The 17,873-nt window shown below is 46.0% G+C and overlaps 1 protein-coding gene across 2 annotated transcripts in view; it reads left to right on the top strand.

Moving 5' to 3' along the window:
* The first annotated feature begins 618 nt into the window (after positions 1-618).
* NAMPT (nicotinamide phosphoribosyltransferase) overlaps positions 619-17,873 on the top strand; it is a 64,772-nt gene continuing 47,517 nt past the window's right edge. Inside the window, exon 1 of one of the 2 annotated variants that reach the window (XM_045030096.1) lies at positions 619-798. In XM_045030096.1, coding sequence (XP_044886031.1) covers positions 739-798 — 60 coding nt within the window. In that variant the 5' untranslated portion in view covers positions 619-738. The remainder of the gene's footprint in view (positions 799-17,873) is intronic. The other variant, XM_045030105.1, reaches the window with a different exon arrangement.

Here is a 17,873-nt window from a genome sequence, read left to right as displayed (position 1 = left end):
CTAAGCGGGGCTCCCAGCAGCGCCGGGAGCTGGTGCTCCACAGAGCGGGGCTCCCAGCAGCGCTGGCGCCACAGAGGATCCAGGCCCAGCCCTGTTCCAGACCCTGCTTCGCTGCGAAGCGGCTGCCCTCTGGGCCTGGCCTCGCGCCGCGGGCGGGAACCCCGGAGTACCCCCCGCCCGCGGAGTCCAGCGCACGGGGCTTCCGCGGCGCCGCAGCCAAGGGCGGGGCGAGGCCTGAGCCACTTCCCCGCGCCCGCCGCGGTTCCGAGGAATCGAAAGCAGTGAGCTCTGCGCGCCAGCGCGCATGCGCACATACTCCTTCCCCGCTTGGTCACCAGCTCTCCTGACTGAGCATCTTTCCCTCTCCTGCCGCCCAGCTCCGGGGATCCCAGCCAATAGAAAGAGAGAATGGAGCGGCTACCCTTGTAGCATCACCGCCTCGGCTCCGCCCCCTTCCAACCGCCGGGCGATCGAGTCCCACGACAGAGAACGTGAAGCGCTGGCCCCGCCCCGCTCTCTTCGAGAATGCGTGGAAGCGCAGGTCCCGCCCACCCGTGATGTCATAGCCCCACCTCCTCCCGTCGCAGGTCTAATCTAATGGGGGGGCTATGGAGCGGTGGCTCCGCCCCCCAGGGAGGTTCTTGGCAGCGACGGGGGGAGGCGGCGGTGGCGGCGGCACAGCCCGTTTGTGATTGTCCCTGCTCGCGGCGGCAGCAGCGGCGGCTCGTGCTCGGCGAGATGGAACGTGCAGCGGCAGGCGCAGAGTTCAACATCCTGCTTGCCACCGACTCCTACAAGGTACGGGGCGGCGGGCCTGGCCGGGGTCACCTCTGCGTGCGGGGGCTCGGCCGGCCCATGGCGCGCAGGGCACCGGGCTCCAGACGGTGCCCGGCCAGGGACTAGCGGGGCACGGCGGGGCGGCGCCGCCGCGCACGGCACCGGCCGGACCTGAGGCCACTGCCTGTCGGCTTGGGCGGGCCGCCGCAGAGCGGCGCGGGGCTGGGGCTGGAGGGCAGCTGCCCCCGGGGGGGAGGCTGGCGGAGGGTCTCGGTGGTGGCATGAGGCCGGGGTACCCAGCGGAGGTGGTTGGGTTGCCCCCGGGGCTCCCCCTAGCTGCAGGGAGGGCTGGGAGGCTGCCCTGTGGTCCCGGTGGCGGCAGGAGACCGGGGTACCAGTGGAGGGGCTGGGCTAGCGGGCGGGGGGCTGGGCTGGCCCGGGCTGGGCCTGGCAGGGGATCCCCGGGGCGGGGGTCGTGCCCCCTTGAAGCGAGAGGGGCGGGGGCTGCCGGGAACTGGAGAGTGGAGGCGAGCTAGAAAGCGAAACCGGCGCCGGGCGACGCTCAGCGCTGGCGGGCATTGGCGCCGCCCGCAGCAGGTTTGTGGGGGCCTGAGGCCCGCGAGGGTCAGTGGTTACGCGGTGCCCGCTGGCTGCGCACGGGTAGTTGCTAAGGGCTCAGCGGCAGCATGTCACTTGGGGCGGGCTAAGAAAAACCTCGCGTGTGGAGAGCGACTAGCCTGGGTACCTAGATGGTGGGACAGCGAAGGGGAGATGCTGCTGCCTGGCCAGGAGCCCGCCTTGTTCTAAAACAATACCCTTGCCAGCTATAAAGGTGGTGGTTTGGGGGATCCCAAAGAAGGGCTGTGTGGAGAAAATTGTAACACGAATGTTACTGAAACCCCCTTGTTCGTGTTACTAACAGCTTCTTAAAACAACTGAAAGAATGTTCCATGTCTAGCTTTTCTCATTGAGCTCCCCACCCCACCTCCTTTCATTCAACTTTGGACAGTGAGGCTGTGCTGGTTGGCTTCACGTTTGTTTCGTTTCTGGTCGTGATTTCACAATGCTGTAAAGGGAACAACCAATGCTAATACTGGGTGTCAGATTCTCCAGGTAAAACTTCCAAACCCAGCTCCTTAGCTGCTCGCCTTCTACTGGAATGAAAAGGAGTTATGACTAAATAACCCTAATTGGCTTTGAATATCCCAACCTTTGTGCATTCTCTCCCCCCCCCCCCCCCAAATCCAAATTTGGGGTGTGAGTTAGTTAATGGCACCCTTAAATTTTACTATTGTTGCTAGTATGTTTGTAATTTATAACATACTTACTGTGTTGTTTTCTCTAAAGCTTTGTTCAGTCTCACTGTAGAAGTTGTTTGAGAGATGTATTGCTTAGGATCTGCAGGGAAGGGTCTCATTCTAGAGTAGTGAAGAAAAAAGTATTTTTAACTGTTAAACTATGCTTAGACCTGGTCTACACTAGAAAATTAGATCAGTTTACCAAGTCAGTTAGGGATTAGGGCTTGTCTGCACTTAAAATACTACAGCTGCACTGCTGCTGCCAGAGTGCTTCAGTATAGACATCTACACCCACAGAAGGGGTTCTTCTGTCAGCTTAGGTAATTTACTTCCCTGAGAGGCGGTAGCTTGGGGCTTGGCTACACTTACAAATTTGCAGCGCTGCAGCAGGATGTGAAAACACACCCTCTCCAGCGCTGCAAATTGCAGCGCTGCAAAGCGCCAGTGTAGTCAAAGCCCCAGCACTGGGAGCCGCGCTCCCAGCGCTGTCCGTTATTCCCCACAGGGAGGTGGAGTACGGACAGCGCTGGGAGAGCTCTCCCAGCGCTGGTGCTTTGACTACACTTAGCGCTTCAAAGCGCTGCCGCGGCAGTGCTTTGAAGTGTAAGTGTAGCCAAAGCCTTGGTTGACGGGAGAATTCTTCCATCAACAGAGCACTGTCGACATGGGGACTTAAGTCGGTTTAATTACTCCACTCAGGTGTGGATTTTTTGCATCCCTGATGGATGTAGTTAAACCGATCTAATTTTCTAATGTAAACCAGATCTTAGAGAAACTGCTTTCAAAACTGGTTTAACCCATGTGCGTTACCCTTCTAGGAAGTATGTCAATGAATTTACCATGTCTCTTTTGAGGAGGGGAGGGGTGTAAGTAGGGTGATCAGATGTCCTGATTTTATAGGGACAGTCCTAATATTTGGGGCTTTTTCCTATATAGGTGCCTATTACACCCCACACTCTCCTGATTTTTCATACTTGCAATCTGGGCACTCTAGGTGTAAGTGAACCTTCCAAGTTGGAACCATGTTTGAGGCTAAACACCAGCAGGTCTCAAATACTGCTCTCTAATAAATATAAAATACTGTTCAGAATCTTTGTGGTATGGGTGTAAATTGTGCTGCATGTACTTAAACTCAATCTGTACTAGATGTTTTTTCTTAGGGTATGGCTACACTTACGAGTTGCAGCGCTGGTCATCCAGCTGTGTAGGAACAGCGCTGGTGTGTGGCCACACTCACAGCTACCAGCGCTGGTGTGTGGCCACATTTGCAGCGCTGTTGGGAGTGATGCATTATGGGCAGCTATCCCAGTGTTCAAGTGGCAGCAACGTGCTTTTCAAATGAGGGGGGTGGGGTGGGGCGGGGCGTAGTGTGACAGGGAGCGGGGGGAGAGAGAGAGAGTGGATTTTTTGAGCCAACACTGTGTGTTAGCTTCCTGCCTTGAAAAAATCAGAAAATGTTTCCGACCCCTTATTCTTAACTCTTAATTGCAAACAGCCTGCATCTTCTCTGTCAAGCAAACACTCACTCCCTGCCTGCCTCATTCACAGGGGTTATCTCATTTGATTGATCACAGCAAACAGGAGCTGTGTTGGTTTTTTAGATAAGCAGCTCCGGTAGCAAGGAGCCGGAGCTCCGAGTTCACAACAAAACAAAGAGAGGCTGCATAACAAAACACAGAGAGTAATTTAATTAAAAGCATTCTGGGATATCTGCTAATACTCTGGAGGCCAATAACAGCGCTGGTGTGTGTCCACACTTGATGAGCAGTGCTGGATCACCAGCGCTGCAATGCTTATTCCCCATGCAGACCCAGGTGTACGGCCAGTGCTGCAGCCAGGGAGTTGCAGCGCTGGATGTGCCCTGCAGGTGTGGACACTTACTAATTGCAGCGCTGGAAAGCCTCCACCAGCGCTGCAAATCTCAAGTGTAGCCATACCCTTAGATTTCCACTTGTGTAGCTCCACTGGTGGTAGCAATAGTAGGAGTGCTGGTATAATAGATCAGTTTGCCAGTGTTTAGCTGCTGTGTTGTTTAAAATGCTGCTGACTGCCTGTGCATCATCTATACTATGCATTCCAGTGCAAACTGTCAGAAAAGGCTAGAGTAGGCCTGATACTCCTTAACATAGCTTAAAGCTGGTAGTTTGGACAAAGTTAATACTACAGTTAGTTTTCAGAGTAGCAGCCGTGTTAGTCTGTATCCGCAAAAAGAACAGGAGTACTTGTGGCACCTTAAAGACTAACAAATTTATTTTAGCATGAGCTAAAATAAATTTAGTGTCCTTCATTGTATACTAGATACAATTGGAAACCTCTATTTTTTATATGATGTAAGTTTTACTATTTGTTATATGCCTACCTCCTAATAATAAAAAACCTGTAAGAGCTGTTGCACACATATATGTCCTTTACTGTATGGACACCTTATAAAAATGGATGCATAATTCAGCCTTCGAGGGAGACTCCACCTCTGGTTTAAGCTGCTTATTTAGTGTTCCAATCCCAGTGGATGACTTCCAAGCAACCATTGTCAGTGACACATGATTATTTAGCAAAAGCCAGCATGAACAGAATTTATAATCTGTCCTAAATGGGGCAAGACTGTTACTGAACTCATTTCAAGTGGACAGCAGACTCAGCAACTGTCAGCCCTTCCCTCTACCCACCCATGAATTTGAATCTGAGTTTCATTAGCTTTAGTGAATGTAATGTGAAGAGGTTGGGGTGGGGGAAGTGAGAGGGACTTAGTAGCTCTCTCCCCATGTAGGACTTTAAAAATAAGTACTGTGAACTGGACTCGGATCTTTTGGTTAAGGAACACCATGTGAACAATCAGCATGTTGTCACCATTTCCTCTAAAAACATCTCGGTATCTTATACGGTATGGCAGGAAAGTCCTGTTGGGTCACTGGGCCAGTCTATCAAAAATTAGGGGTGGTAGAGTATTAAAAAGCTTCTTTTGGCATAATTATTCTAGGTAACAATTAACATTTGATGGATGGACTTCAGAGCTTTGCTGCAGGCTAGGCACAGTTTTCTGCAGTGCTGAGTTGCAAGGTCAATTTAGCATTATAAATTGGGCCCCCAGAAATACGCAGCAAGTGTTTCTAGTTTTTTGAAGCAGGAAACTGAGTTATCTTGTCCTTTTTCCAGACCAATCACAAGATAAATATTTATATAACACTTTACACTGTACGACACTAAAAACAATTTGCAGAAATAAATGTAATTTACTATGTTTCACGTAATCACACTCACTGTTTCCTTGCACACCTGCATGTGTTTTGCCTTCCTGCAGTTAATCTAGTATAATATAGTCCAGCTCTGCCTGCCTTATTCTCAGTATTGGGCAACCTGTTGGATGAACTGTGGAGACATGCACTGTGTACAGGGACCAAGATCAAGGCCTGGTCTACACTGCGGGGGGGGGGGGGTGTCGAACTAAGGTACGCAACTTCCTTAGTCGAACTACCTTAGTTCAAACTACTTACCCGTCCTCACGGCGTGGGATCGAAGTCCCCGGCTCCCCCATTGACTCCGCCACCGCCGTTCGCAGTGGTGGAGTTCTGGAGTCGACGGGAGCGCGTTCGGAGTTCGATATATCGCGTCTAGATGAGACGTGATATATCGATCTCCGAGAAGTCGATTGCTACCTGCCGACGCGGCGGGTAGTATGGACGTACCCCAAGAAGGTAGCACATGCAGGCTTATAGGAAAGTGGTTCTTACCTTATATATTTAAAAAAAAAAAAAAAAGTATCACTTTTGGCTCTTGTCAGTAATTGCTATATCGCTAAATGAGATGTTTAGTTAATGTTGGGGCATATGTGTCTTGCAGAGTGAAAATGTTCCCTTTTAGTACTTGGTATATCATTGTTAAATCAAGTTTTCAAGGGTTATTAATGTGGTATTATTTTGTAAACATCTCTAAACGAATCCTCAGTGTAGGGGAGAAATCTTAATGTGGCAAACTGAATAAAGAAATTTGTATCTGTGAAAGCCAAAAGCAGTTTCTGAAAACTAAACTTTTTAGTTTGTGCTAAATCATTTGTAATATCTTAAAGGTGAAGATACATTGTTATGGTTCTACTGTGAAACAACATAGCTGAAAAAGGGAAAAGCTCTAATGATTTAAAATGTTAGCAGTTTTTAACTAGAGCGTCGCATACTCTGTTGCTTTTTCTAGGCTGACCACAATGTATGGAGCCCCTGGTGTGTGTCCATTCCACCTCACAAACTCTGTGTGCCTCCCTCTTTCCCCTTTTTATTTCAGGGACTCCCTGCAACTCCCTCTAAACTGTGCCTGGGGCTCTGTGCCCCTTCGTTTTCCCCAAGCTCACCATGGTAGGGACTCTGTGTGGCCCTAATTGTCATATGCCAGGGACTGTTATTGGGGGGGCCCACAAAACCCTTGTGTGGCACTCTGTACCTGAAGACAGCATCCTGGAACCCCCATATTCACCACCGTCATATAATTAATATGTTTTGTAAAAAGTATGCCCTGTGAGGTATCATTTTAAAAGTCTTGATCTGTTGAACACTAATAGCCTGTTGGGTTCTATGTACGGTCTTTGGATGTGAAGTTACGGCATTTTGTTGTGTTACTGAAGTATGTTGTGAGGTTGGGAACACCCCCAACTAGCCTTTCAGGTACAATAGTGGAGTAGCCAGACCTGCTGAAGGGAATCCACTCTCCCAACAACTGTCTCGGAGAGAGCATGTATACAATGGAGGCAGTTTGACTCGCCTCATAGCAAAAGATCTTTCCAGCAAGCTGGAAGAAACTATAAAAGAAGGGGAAATGACCTCATGACTCACCCTCACTCCCCCCACAACTCAACACCTGGAAACCTGTCTGGAGGACAAAGACTTTGAACTGGGAGGGTGGTCCTGGGCTGGAAGGCAGTTCCAGCCTGTGCCTTGAAGACCGTAACCTGTTTGTACCATCTATCAGGGTGAGATACTGCTTGATTCAAATCCTGTTGAGTTTACATAACTCGGACTGCAAATTTACTTTTATTTTTTAGGTCTTTATGCTTTATTATTTGATCTTAATGCTTACTACCCATAATTGCTTAAAATCTATCTTTCTGAAGTTAATAAATCTGTTTGATATTTTACCTAAACTAGTGTGTTTTGGTTAAAGTTCTCAGGAAATCTCCACTCAGTTTACAAAGGCTAGTGTGTGTCCTCTCCACAATGAGGTAGGAGGTGAACTGGGTAATGAACTTACACTGGTCAGGCAAAGCTGGGGAGCTGAGGGGAATTGGCTTGAGCCTCTCTTTTGTTTGAGTGGCTGGGAGAAGCATTCATGTAACTCAGTTGGGTGTGTCCCTGCCTGTGGATGTCTGTGTAAGTGCAGTACCTGCCAGTGATTTGTAGTTTGCCAACAGCATCTCGTTGTGAGAGGGAGACCCCAGGTTGGTGGAACAGTTAGCTCAGCCGTCCTGAGGTTTCACTCTGGGAACTCCTTGGTGGGCAGATTAATGGGGGAAGACAGAACTCTTGACATGGGTGTGTCAGAACCCCCGGAATAGGGATGAGGGTAGGATGAGGACATGGAATGGGATTCCCCCTAGTTTAACATGTTTCTTCAGAGATATATTACCTTGCATTTGGTGACAATGAATTGCATTAGGCCGGGGGTTCTCAAACTGGGGGTTGGGACCCTTCAGGGGATCATGAGGTTACTACATGGGAGGGGGGGGGGTCGTGAGCTGTCAGCCTCCACCCCAGACCACACTTTGCCTTCAGCATTTAAAATGGTGTTAAATATATAACAGTGTTTTTAATTTATTGGGGGGGGGTCACACTCAGATGCTTACCATGTGAAAGGGGTCACTAGTACAAAAGTTTGAGAACCACTGCACTAGGCATTGTGCTGCCTGCTCACCTGGCTTTGTTAGACCATCTGAAGTTTATCTTCTCTAGTCTTAATTATCCAAAATAAGTTTTGTCATCAGTAAATTTTTCTACCTTGCTGCTTATCTCCTTTTCCAGATTAATATATTAACACTACTAATTCTTGTACACAACTATGGCCATGTATACACTACAAACTTAGACAAACATAAATTACATTGGCATAAAGCCACTGCAGTTAGTGTATCACTCATGCGTGTGCATAGTTGGCTTCTTGTATCCGTGCTGCGCATGCTCACCAGGATTGCTTGTGTCAGTGCACAATGTGAAACACCAGGAATAGGTATCATAGTGTGCCAATCACCTTCTCTGGAGCATTATCTTTTGGGAAATTTTGACAACGCAGGGTGGGGCAGAACAAATTGGGAGCAAGGGGGTCAAATCCCCATAATTCCATCCATATCCCATATTTTTTCTTCTTTTTTTTAAAAAGTCCCACCCTGCAACACTTTTGGTGTCTGACATCTCTGACAGAAGCATGGAGCCTATGTAGATATGCATTATTGTCATAAGCGTTGGAAACACAGGATGCACAATCCTTCGGTATTTGTAGAGCCTTAGGAACAACAGCACTGGGGTACATGATGATTTCATGGAGGACAGTTTGCTGTGGGACACATAGTGAAAACTAATTCAAGGCTTTTGGTGGCATTCATTGAGCAGCAGAAGATGGTGGAGTGATGCTTCTGGGCGCAAGAAACATGCACTGATTGGTTGGATCACATTACTCATTGTCCCAAACCTACATTATAGTGGGTGCCAAACTTTCAGATGCAGGAGGTCATGTTCCTGCATCTGTGTGCTGAGCTCATGCCAACCCGCCAGCTCAGACACCAGAATGAGAGTTCCGCTGACAGCTGAGAAGTGAATGGTGATTGTATTGTGGAAGCTTGCAGTACCGGCTTGCTGCCAGTCAGTGGGCAATCATTATGGGAAATCCATAATGGGGGCTGTTGTCATGCAAGTATGCAGGGCCGTTAGTTGTCATGTGCTGTGTGGGACTGTGAGTTGGTAACATGCAGGACATAGTAGATGGTTTTGCAGTAGTGAGGTTCCTGGACTGCAGCAGGGGTGACGGGGGAATAGATGGCATGCATATTCCTATTTTGGCCCCAGTTTATTTTGCCACATAGTACATGAACAGAAGAGGCTAGTTTTGTGTGATTAAACAAATGTTGGTGGATCTCCAGGGACTCTTTGCCAGTATTGTTATGGGTTATCAGTGAAGGTGCATGACATGCATATTTAAGAACAGAGGATTGCTTAGAAAGCTGAAGCAGGTCCTTTTTTATTTTTTTATTTTTTTTTTCCTGACTAGGGGATTACCACTGGTGAGATTGAAATGCCAATAATGATGCTGGGGAATCCTGCCTACCCCTTGCTCCCCTGGCTTATGAAGGTGTACGCTGGCCACCTTGACAGCACCAAGGAGAAATTCAGCTACCAGTTCAGCAGGTGTGGAATGACAGTTGAATGTGCTTTAGGTGTATTGAAGAGATGCTGGTGGTAGTCTTTACTCACAAGATTGGATCTCAGTGAGAAAAAATATCCCAATGGTTATAGCTTGCTTGTTGTGTCCTGCATAATATCTGTGAGGCAATGGGGGGAATATTGCTGTTGTGGTGGAGGAGAGAGATGAAGCGGCTGTCATCTGAGTTTGCACAGCCAGACACAAGGGCTATTAGAAGAGCTCAACGCAGAGCTATGTGGCCGAGGAACGCTTTGAAAGAGCACTTTAACAGTCAACCACAGTAATGTGGTATGTTTGTGCTCTACCTGGCCCTGAAGTTTCAGGGCCTGGAAGGAATTGTGTGGTACTTGGTGTACACTTACAATTATTAGTGTTTGTCACTGATCCTATGAGTGCTGTCACCTTGCACAATAACAAGTAGTTGGTGTTTTAAGTAGTGCTAGCCATTCTGCAATGTATCTTCTGAAATAATGAATTAACTTCCCCCAAAAAAAAATTCATACCAAACCTAAAAAATACAATAAAAACCTCTGAAATAAATGAATGGAACAGAACTTAACAAGGGGAAAGAACATTCATGTCCATTTTAGTCCACTTCGGCTACCATACACTGATTTGTGAAAGCCACTGTTGGTTTATCTGAAGCTGTGGTTGTCCTTATTATCCTCTGGCGTGGAATGGGAAGTATAGAGATGTGGCCCATGATGGCATGTGGAATGTTCAGGGGTGTAGGAAGCTGTTGAAATGGGGTTCTCCACTGACTGCAACAGGAGGGGAATCTGTGTTTGTTGAACTTGTAGGTCAACAAGAGTCTGCAGCATGTGTGTTTGCTGCTGGAGAAGCCCCATCATGTCCTGGTACATCTCCCTCTCTGATTCCTGCTGTGACTTTTCTCCTGTATGCTTGTTCCTTCTCCATATTGTCTGCAGTATTCACCATCCAGGTCCCCCTGTTTGTGGTTTGGTGTAATGCTGGCTTGCAAGATCTCGGCAAACATCCTCCCGAGTCCTCTTCTTTCTCTTCCTTACCATGGTCAAGTGTTCAAGGCAGCAACAGGAGCAGCTACAGATAAAAAAAAGAGTTAACTTTTGCTTTCTGTTATTACTATTAATGATAAGGGTCAGAACTCCTTCCCTTGCTCCCCATAAATTTTAAATAAGACATGCTTATGAGAGTTCAGCTTAGGAGCACCTCGATGTTGCACTGCTGTCCAGTCCCATGGTGAGTATGAGCAATTCCTTCCTCAGCCAATCACATGAAGCAGTACAATTTCGGCCTGTTCCCATGGATCTGAGTACATGGAAATGTCACTGAGCACTGGCACTATTTTCCACATTCAGTGGTGATTTTTCTGATTTCTCGCTCCTGAGGGTAACAAAGGCACAAACTGCACAGCTGCTGCTGGCATCCTGGAGCCGCTTGGGCCTGTATGCCGCTAGCTTGTTTACTGCAGTGGTGCCTGCTGAAGTCAGTACAGACTGGCATGGGAAAGTGTCCAATCATGGAGGAAGAAATAAGGCTGCCGTCCCTAAAACTTTTGGAGGACTGCAGAATATCTCTGTGAAAGGTTTTGTTGAGATCTCTCAGGAGGTTACAAGGTACTTCCCTATGTACATAAACAACTTGTTCTGCAAGTCCTGTCCCATCCCCCCCACTCCACAGTTTGGTCTAACCCAACAAGGATATGAAAGGTAGAATTGGCATCCACTTATTTGTTTTACCACCTTCTCGTATGAGTAAAATAATGAAAAATCTATACCTTTGTCCTGCTAAGGTAGGCGGGGTAGCATCTGTACATTTAAACATAGTAATGAAATATACATTCACACACTTACCCAAGGTTCCTTCCCCTCCAGTCCTGCCAGCTGAACTTGATGGTTAGACTGTGGTGGAGTCTCAAATAGTCCTAGCTTGCGGCATAGCTGGACCCTGCCAGTTGTATGTGCCCCGTCTTTCTCCTTCTCTTTGCTGTTCACAGAAGGGGTCTTTGACTCTGGCTCCTCCATGGTATCCGTAGTGCTCTGCAGAGTGTTCGTGGAGTCTGTCAAGTATGGCATTTAGCTCTTGTAAAAGCAATAGGCCTGTGGCTCGGCAGCAGATAATCTGTTGGTCTCCCTGGCTTTGTGATATGCTTGCCAGTATTCCTTCTGTTTCATGCTGGTCCCTGTCCTATCCCTTCATTTGCATTTCCCCCTCCCCCCAATGTAATTTGATCATAGATGTCAATATTTTTATGAGTGGATGGTACCTGTGCCTCCATAGTCTCTGGCTCTCCTGGACCTGTGGGGAGAAATATTCCTGTCTACTCCAGGCAGGAGCACATTCTAAAGCATATAACTGGCACGGTTGTTTGAGCCATTGTACGCAACATGGGAGAGCTAGTAGGTGTGCTCACTGGGCAGTCAGGAAAAGGAATTTCAAAAATACATAGGAGTTTTAAAAGGGATGGGGAATGGCTTCCGTCTCCATGACCTTTGAGCAGTGGGATTCACAGTTGTGACCACAGTGGTTTGTGTCAGGCATTCTGGGACAGCTGATGGAGGACTATTAGGGTCACCATAGGTGTCAGCGTCTACACTCATCCTGAGACAACCTCAGTAGTTCTACCTTGGCTCAGTGCTGTTCAGGGAGGTGGTTTTACTGCATTGCTGTAATGGGGCACATATGTCAGCTGGAGACAAAGTTGAGTGTAGACACATGCACAACGAGGTTGATGCAAGTAGACTTACGTTGACGTAACTTTGTAGTTTAGACCAGTGAGGGACTCGTTAATTTTCTTTGCCCTAATAAAAATCAGCCATTTATTCTTAACCAGCTTCTAATTCATGGTGGTGTATAACTTCCCACCCCATTGCTACTTCCCACCCCATTGCTACTCTAGTTTCCTTAATAGCCTCTTGTAAGGAACACTGTGAAAGCTTATCTGGAACTTCAAAAACAAAAACCAACCTTTCGGTTCTTTTATTTAGCCATTATTTTGACAATTTAAAAGAATTCTAATCAATTGGAAGAGATACAATGATTTTTCTTCTTCTTACAGAAGCTTGGTTTGTCCCTGTCATCACATTAAAAAATGTAATTCTTAATCATTATTCCGAGCAATTTACATGGTACTGAAGTAAAACTCACTAAATTAACTGTAACTACTCAGAAAAGCCTGATTTCAAACAATAAACAACAAAAAAAGAGAGGTGATTGTGGGAATTAAAGATGGTCACATTTGCCTCACTTGTCCTCCAGTGTTCTAAAAGGTTTTAATTTGGGAAATTGAAGAAGTCCGTGCTCTGTTGAAATCAGTGACAAAATTCTCACTGACTTCAGTGTGACCAGGGTTTCTCTCTGAATATTTTTCTTTAGCAGCTTAGCCACATCATTCTTAAGTCCTTTTGAAACTGTGGTGACTTAGCTTTTAATGTGTTGCTTTGTTCTAGCACCATTCTTACACCTCAATTTCTACCAGTATCCCCTCTTCATTATATAGAAAGTTAGGTGTCTCCCAGCATGAGATGGGTGAAATTTTCTCAACAAAGATTTTTTTTTTTTCAAGCTTTTTTTGGGGGGGGGGATGCTCCAAAACTGTTTGTGAATGTATGTCAAATTTGACAAATAGTTTCAGCCAACGGAAAAGCTGGGGAGAAAATTCATTCACAGTGTTTCATTTCTAAGTGATTTAGTTCAAAATTGACCAATTTTAAAAAGAGAACCTGAAAATGTCTTGTTTGAAATAAACAACAACAAAAATGTTGAATTTGACCTGACCTGTTTGTTTTTTTAATTTGAAATGAAATCTTAAGTTTTTCAACTAAACAAAACATTTAAGGAAAAAAAATTGGTTTTGTTTGGAATCAAGCCAGAGTGTTTTTTCTGGATTTTTCCATTTGGTCCCTAACCATAAAATCCATTATTACTTCAGATCTACCCCCAGCATCTTTACTTAGTGTCTATGCAATGTCCTTATCCTCCATTTTCCTTAACTGCACCCTTTATACTGTTAGTCCAGCAGGCCTGGCCTGCTGATTCTTGCAGGCTACCTGTGTGGTGCGTTTTTTGTTTGTTTGTTTTTTTTAATGTACTTGGAGATTTTTGTTTACTTCTGTGTCCCTGGTTGCTTGATCTTCAAACTCCTGTAGACCCTATTAGGTTTCCTAATTTTCATCTTATGGTCTACCTGCCCCACAGTTTTTATAGTGGGGGTGCTGAGAGCCACTGAATCAAACTGTAAACCCTGTATAAGATGGAAACCCCTTCAAGCCATGGGGTGCTGCAGCACCCTCCACGCCCTTAGTTCCAGCACTTATGCTACCTGCTGTAGTTTGATGCTCTTGTCTATTGACTTCACTAGAATTGGATCCCCTTTTCTAAAGGATTCCTTTTTGGCTCAAATAACTTCTTAAAACCTTGTCACTTAATCCTACTGGCTTTTCTCCCCTTAGCTTCCTGTTTCCATTTAACAATGAGTTATTAACCATTGGAACAATTTACCAAGGGTCAGGCCTTCCAGCAGAGGATGGGGTGGGGGAAAGGGGTCAATTGCCCAGAGGCCTGGTGAATTAAAAGGGCCCAGGTGGATGGGATAGATACCCCCTTTTTTTTTTTAAACTTCATTTGATTCTATGCTTTCTTTCACATATAGTGCCACTCCCCACCAGCATGACCTGTTCTGTCCTTCCGATATATTTTGTACCCTGGTATTACTGTATCCCATTGATTATCCTCATTCCACTAAGTTTCTGTGATGCCTATTATACCAATATCCTCATTTAATATGAGGCACTCTAGTTCACCCATCTTATTATTTAGACTTCTAGCATTGTTATAAAAGCACTGTAAAAACATGTCTCCTTTTACTTGTCTGCCATTACACAATGTAATTGAATGGGACGCTTTTCACGCAGGGTGTGACCTGCATACCTGCAGGCTGCTTATGAGTGGCCCAGGTGGCAGCTACAGCAGCAAGGTATTGTAAGACACCCAAAGTTGCAGAATGTCTTACAATACTCCCTCACTGGTCTGGGTTGCATCCTAAAATGTCATAGTGGTGTAAGCACTGGTGTTAGTTTAGGGGGATCTCAAGCATGATGGCTCGGGAACAGTCAAAGAAGGGTTACAGTTTTCTGTTTGCTTATTTGGGGTGAGAGATGGAAAACAGAAGCAGGCGCTAGATAAGTAAAGAAACATATGCCAAATACACCAAAAAAACCAGAAGAATTGTGCGCTAATTGCTGCCTATTCCATGGTGGAAAAAAGACGGGAATTAAGAAACCTCATGGATTATGACAAAGCCAACGGTGGGCTGGCAGTTTACCAGGATTTATCTGAGGCCTCAGGGTCTACAGCATTGGGAGGAAACAGATCCTGCAGCTAGCAAGGGAGGAGGGTGGCTGGGAGAGCGCAGGCCCTCAAGAGGTATCTGTAGGCCCTCTCTGTAGTCTTGTGAGGTTTGACCCTATGCAGGTAGATATGGAATTTATTGAAGTTGCCAATTAATGGTAAAGTGAATGGTGGTAAATGCATAGGATGGAGATACTCTGGTGCGCAGATCTCTCTGGTCAGGGAAAGTCTGGCTCAAAAGACTGTTACCTGGCCAGGAGGTAGAGCTTCTGGCACTGGGGGAGCATAAAATTCCCATGCCTTTGGCTAAGGTTCATTTGGAATGGGAAGCTTTAAAGGGTGACTTTACTGTGGGTGTGCTGAATAGTATGCCTGTGGAAATGCTTGTAGGAATGATAGTTTGCATGTGACTAAGGCTTTTAATGTTGTAACCCATAGTAAAAGGGAATATTGTGCTGAGATTCCAGAGGAAAATGGTAAAATCCCAGAAACTGCTGAGAAGAGAGACGAAGGTGCTTCCTTATACGCTGTCGGAGGGGGGGCGGGGGGGGAAATCAGCATATTACCAGATGTGGGAGGGGCTGAGGCCAGCTCTTGCATGGAAGTGGTATGCCCTAGGCAGGGCCAATTTTATAATGTGCGGGGCCTGATTCAAAAGAGCTGCCGCTGAAGGTAGTGGCGGCAATTCGGCGGCAGCTCAATCGGTTGCCACTGTTTCCAGTGGCACTTAGGCAGAGGGTCCTTTCATACTTTGCGGGGCCCCTCTTCCGGAGGCTGCGGGGCCTGATTCACGGGGAATCGGGCGAATCAACCTAAAGCTGGCCCTGGCCCTGGCCCTAGCGGTGGGGACGGGAGAAATTGACCTCTGTTTCAGAAGAAGCTGTCCCAGTTGTCAGTTGCCAGCATTTTGAAGATGAACAAAAGGGATACCCTCATTCTAGAGAGCATAAGAGGATGTCTCAGAGAGAGACCCCCAGAAAGGGGAAATGGGAAAGATATTTTGAAGAAGGGAGACGCTACAGGGAAGCTCCTATAGGAGAAACCAAAAGCCCTCAAAAACAGTACAAGCAGGTAATTATGCCTGGCCAGGACTGTGGGGAATTAATTAATCTTTCTAACATGTGATTTTCCTTTTGCCAATCATTTGAGGGCAAGAGAATCTGAGAGGTTAAAGAAAAATTTCTACTGGCCTGGGATACAGAATGATGAATTATTATTGCAGGTCTTGCGAATTATGACAGAAAAAGGGAAAGACCTTTCAGACAACAGAAAATTTCCATATGCTCCTGGCCTGTGAAAGAACAGGCATTTTATAGGGTAGCAGTGGACATTGTGGGTCCTGTGCCTATCCAAAGGGGAAAGAAATATATCCTGTTGGTAGTGGATTTTGCCATTAGATATCTTGAAGCAGTTGCTCTGACTAACATAGAAGCTGATTCTGTGACTAAAGTCTGGTTCACTATTTTTAGCAGAGTGGGTTTCCTTAAAGGGATTTTATCTGACTGTGGGTTGTATTTCATGTCTCAGCTATTCAGTGAGCTATGGAAGTTATGTGGGATGAAACAACTAATGGCTGCCCCATATCATCCAGAGGTAAATGGTCTAGTGAAGAGATTCAGTGGAACTCTTCAGTCTGTGCTGGGAATGTACGCAAAGAAGAGTTCAAGACTGGGACGAATTGTTGCATTATTTGCTACTTTCTTACAGAGAGGTACCCCAAGAATCAACTAGGTTCTCCCCCATTTGATCTTCTACATGGAAGGAATGTGAGAGGACCCTTAGATCTCAGACTCCTGGGAACTGGACACTGAGGCAAAAGAAGAGCAGTAATAGAGTATGTACAAAGGTTCAGAAAAGAGTTAAGACATGATGGATATTGTTCAAACTAACCTCAGTGACAGGCCAAACAAAAGGTGTGGTATGATTACATGTAAATACTCTTTTGAAATAGGAGATTTGGTGTTCATCTTAAGCCCTGTGGAAACAATGCAAAATTCTTGGGAAGGATCTTTTGAGGTACCAAGAGAGGTGAATGAAGATGCATATTAAAAAGTCTCATGGTAATGCTGTCCCACAACTAGTATATGTAAACAGACCCAAGGTTGCAGGGCCGGGGTGACACAGCCTCTCACTGATCTGGATTGCACTCTGAAATATCATAGACCCCTGTCAGCCTAACTTCAATACCTAGAGGATAATAGGGAATAGTCAATAAATCATGCTTAGACAACCTAATTTCTGTCTTTGAGAGGGTTAGAAGATTGGGAGGGGGGTGGATGCGGGGAGCTGTGGATGTGGTACCTTGATTTTAGAAAGGCCTTTGACACAGTTCCACATGACATTGTCATAAATCAAATAGGGAAATAAACTGGTTGAACTGTACTCATAGTAGTTATCAATGGCTTACTGTCAAACTGGGAGGATGTATCTAGTTGAGGTCTGGTACTATTAAATATTTGCATTAATGACATGGTTAATGGAATGGAGAATATGGTTATAAAATATCAGAGGGGTAGCCGCGTTAGTCTGGATCTGTAAAAAAGCGACAGTCCTGTGGCACCTTATAGACTAACAGAAGTATTGGAGCATAAGCTTTCGTATACGTCTGTTAGTCTATAAGGTGCCACAGGACTCTTTGTCGCTTATAAAATATGTGGCCACACCAAGCTGGGAGAGATTGCTAGCACTTTGAAGAGCAGGATTACAATTCAAAAGGACCTTGACAAATTGGAGAATTGGTCTGAAATCAACAAGACATAATTCAGTAAAGACAAGTGCAAAGTGCTACACTTAAGATGGAAAAATCAAATGTGCCAGTACAAAATGAGGAAGTACTGACTAGGTGAAAACTGCTGGAAAGGATGTGGAGGTTATAGTGGATCACAAATTGAATGAGTCAAAAAAGATGCAATTGTGAAAATAGCTTTAATATTCTGGGGTACATTAACAGGAACATCATGCAAGCCGCAGACTATAATTGTCCTCTTCTTGGCACTGGTGAGGCCTCAGCTGGAATATTATCCATTTCTGGGTGCCACTTTAAGAAGGATGTCCAGAAGAGAGCAACAAAAATGA

Source organism: Mauremys mutica, chromosome 1, assembly GCF_020497125.1.
Source record: "Mauremys mutica isolate MM-2020 ecotype Southern chromosome 1, ASM2049712v1, whole genome shotgun sequence".
Taxonomy (NCBI): Eukaryota; Metazoa; Chordata; order Testudines; family Geoemydidae; genus Mauremys; species Mauremys mutica.
This window is presented reverse-complemented; position numbering and strand designations above follow the sequence as displayed.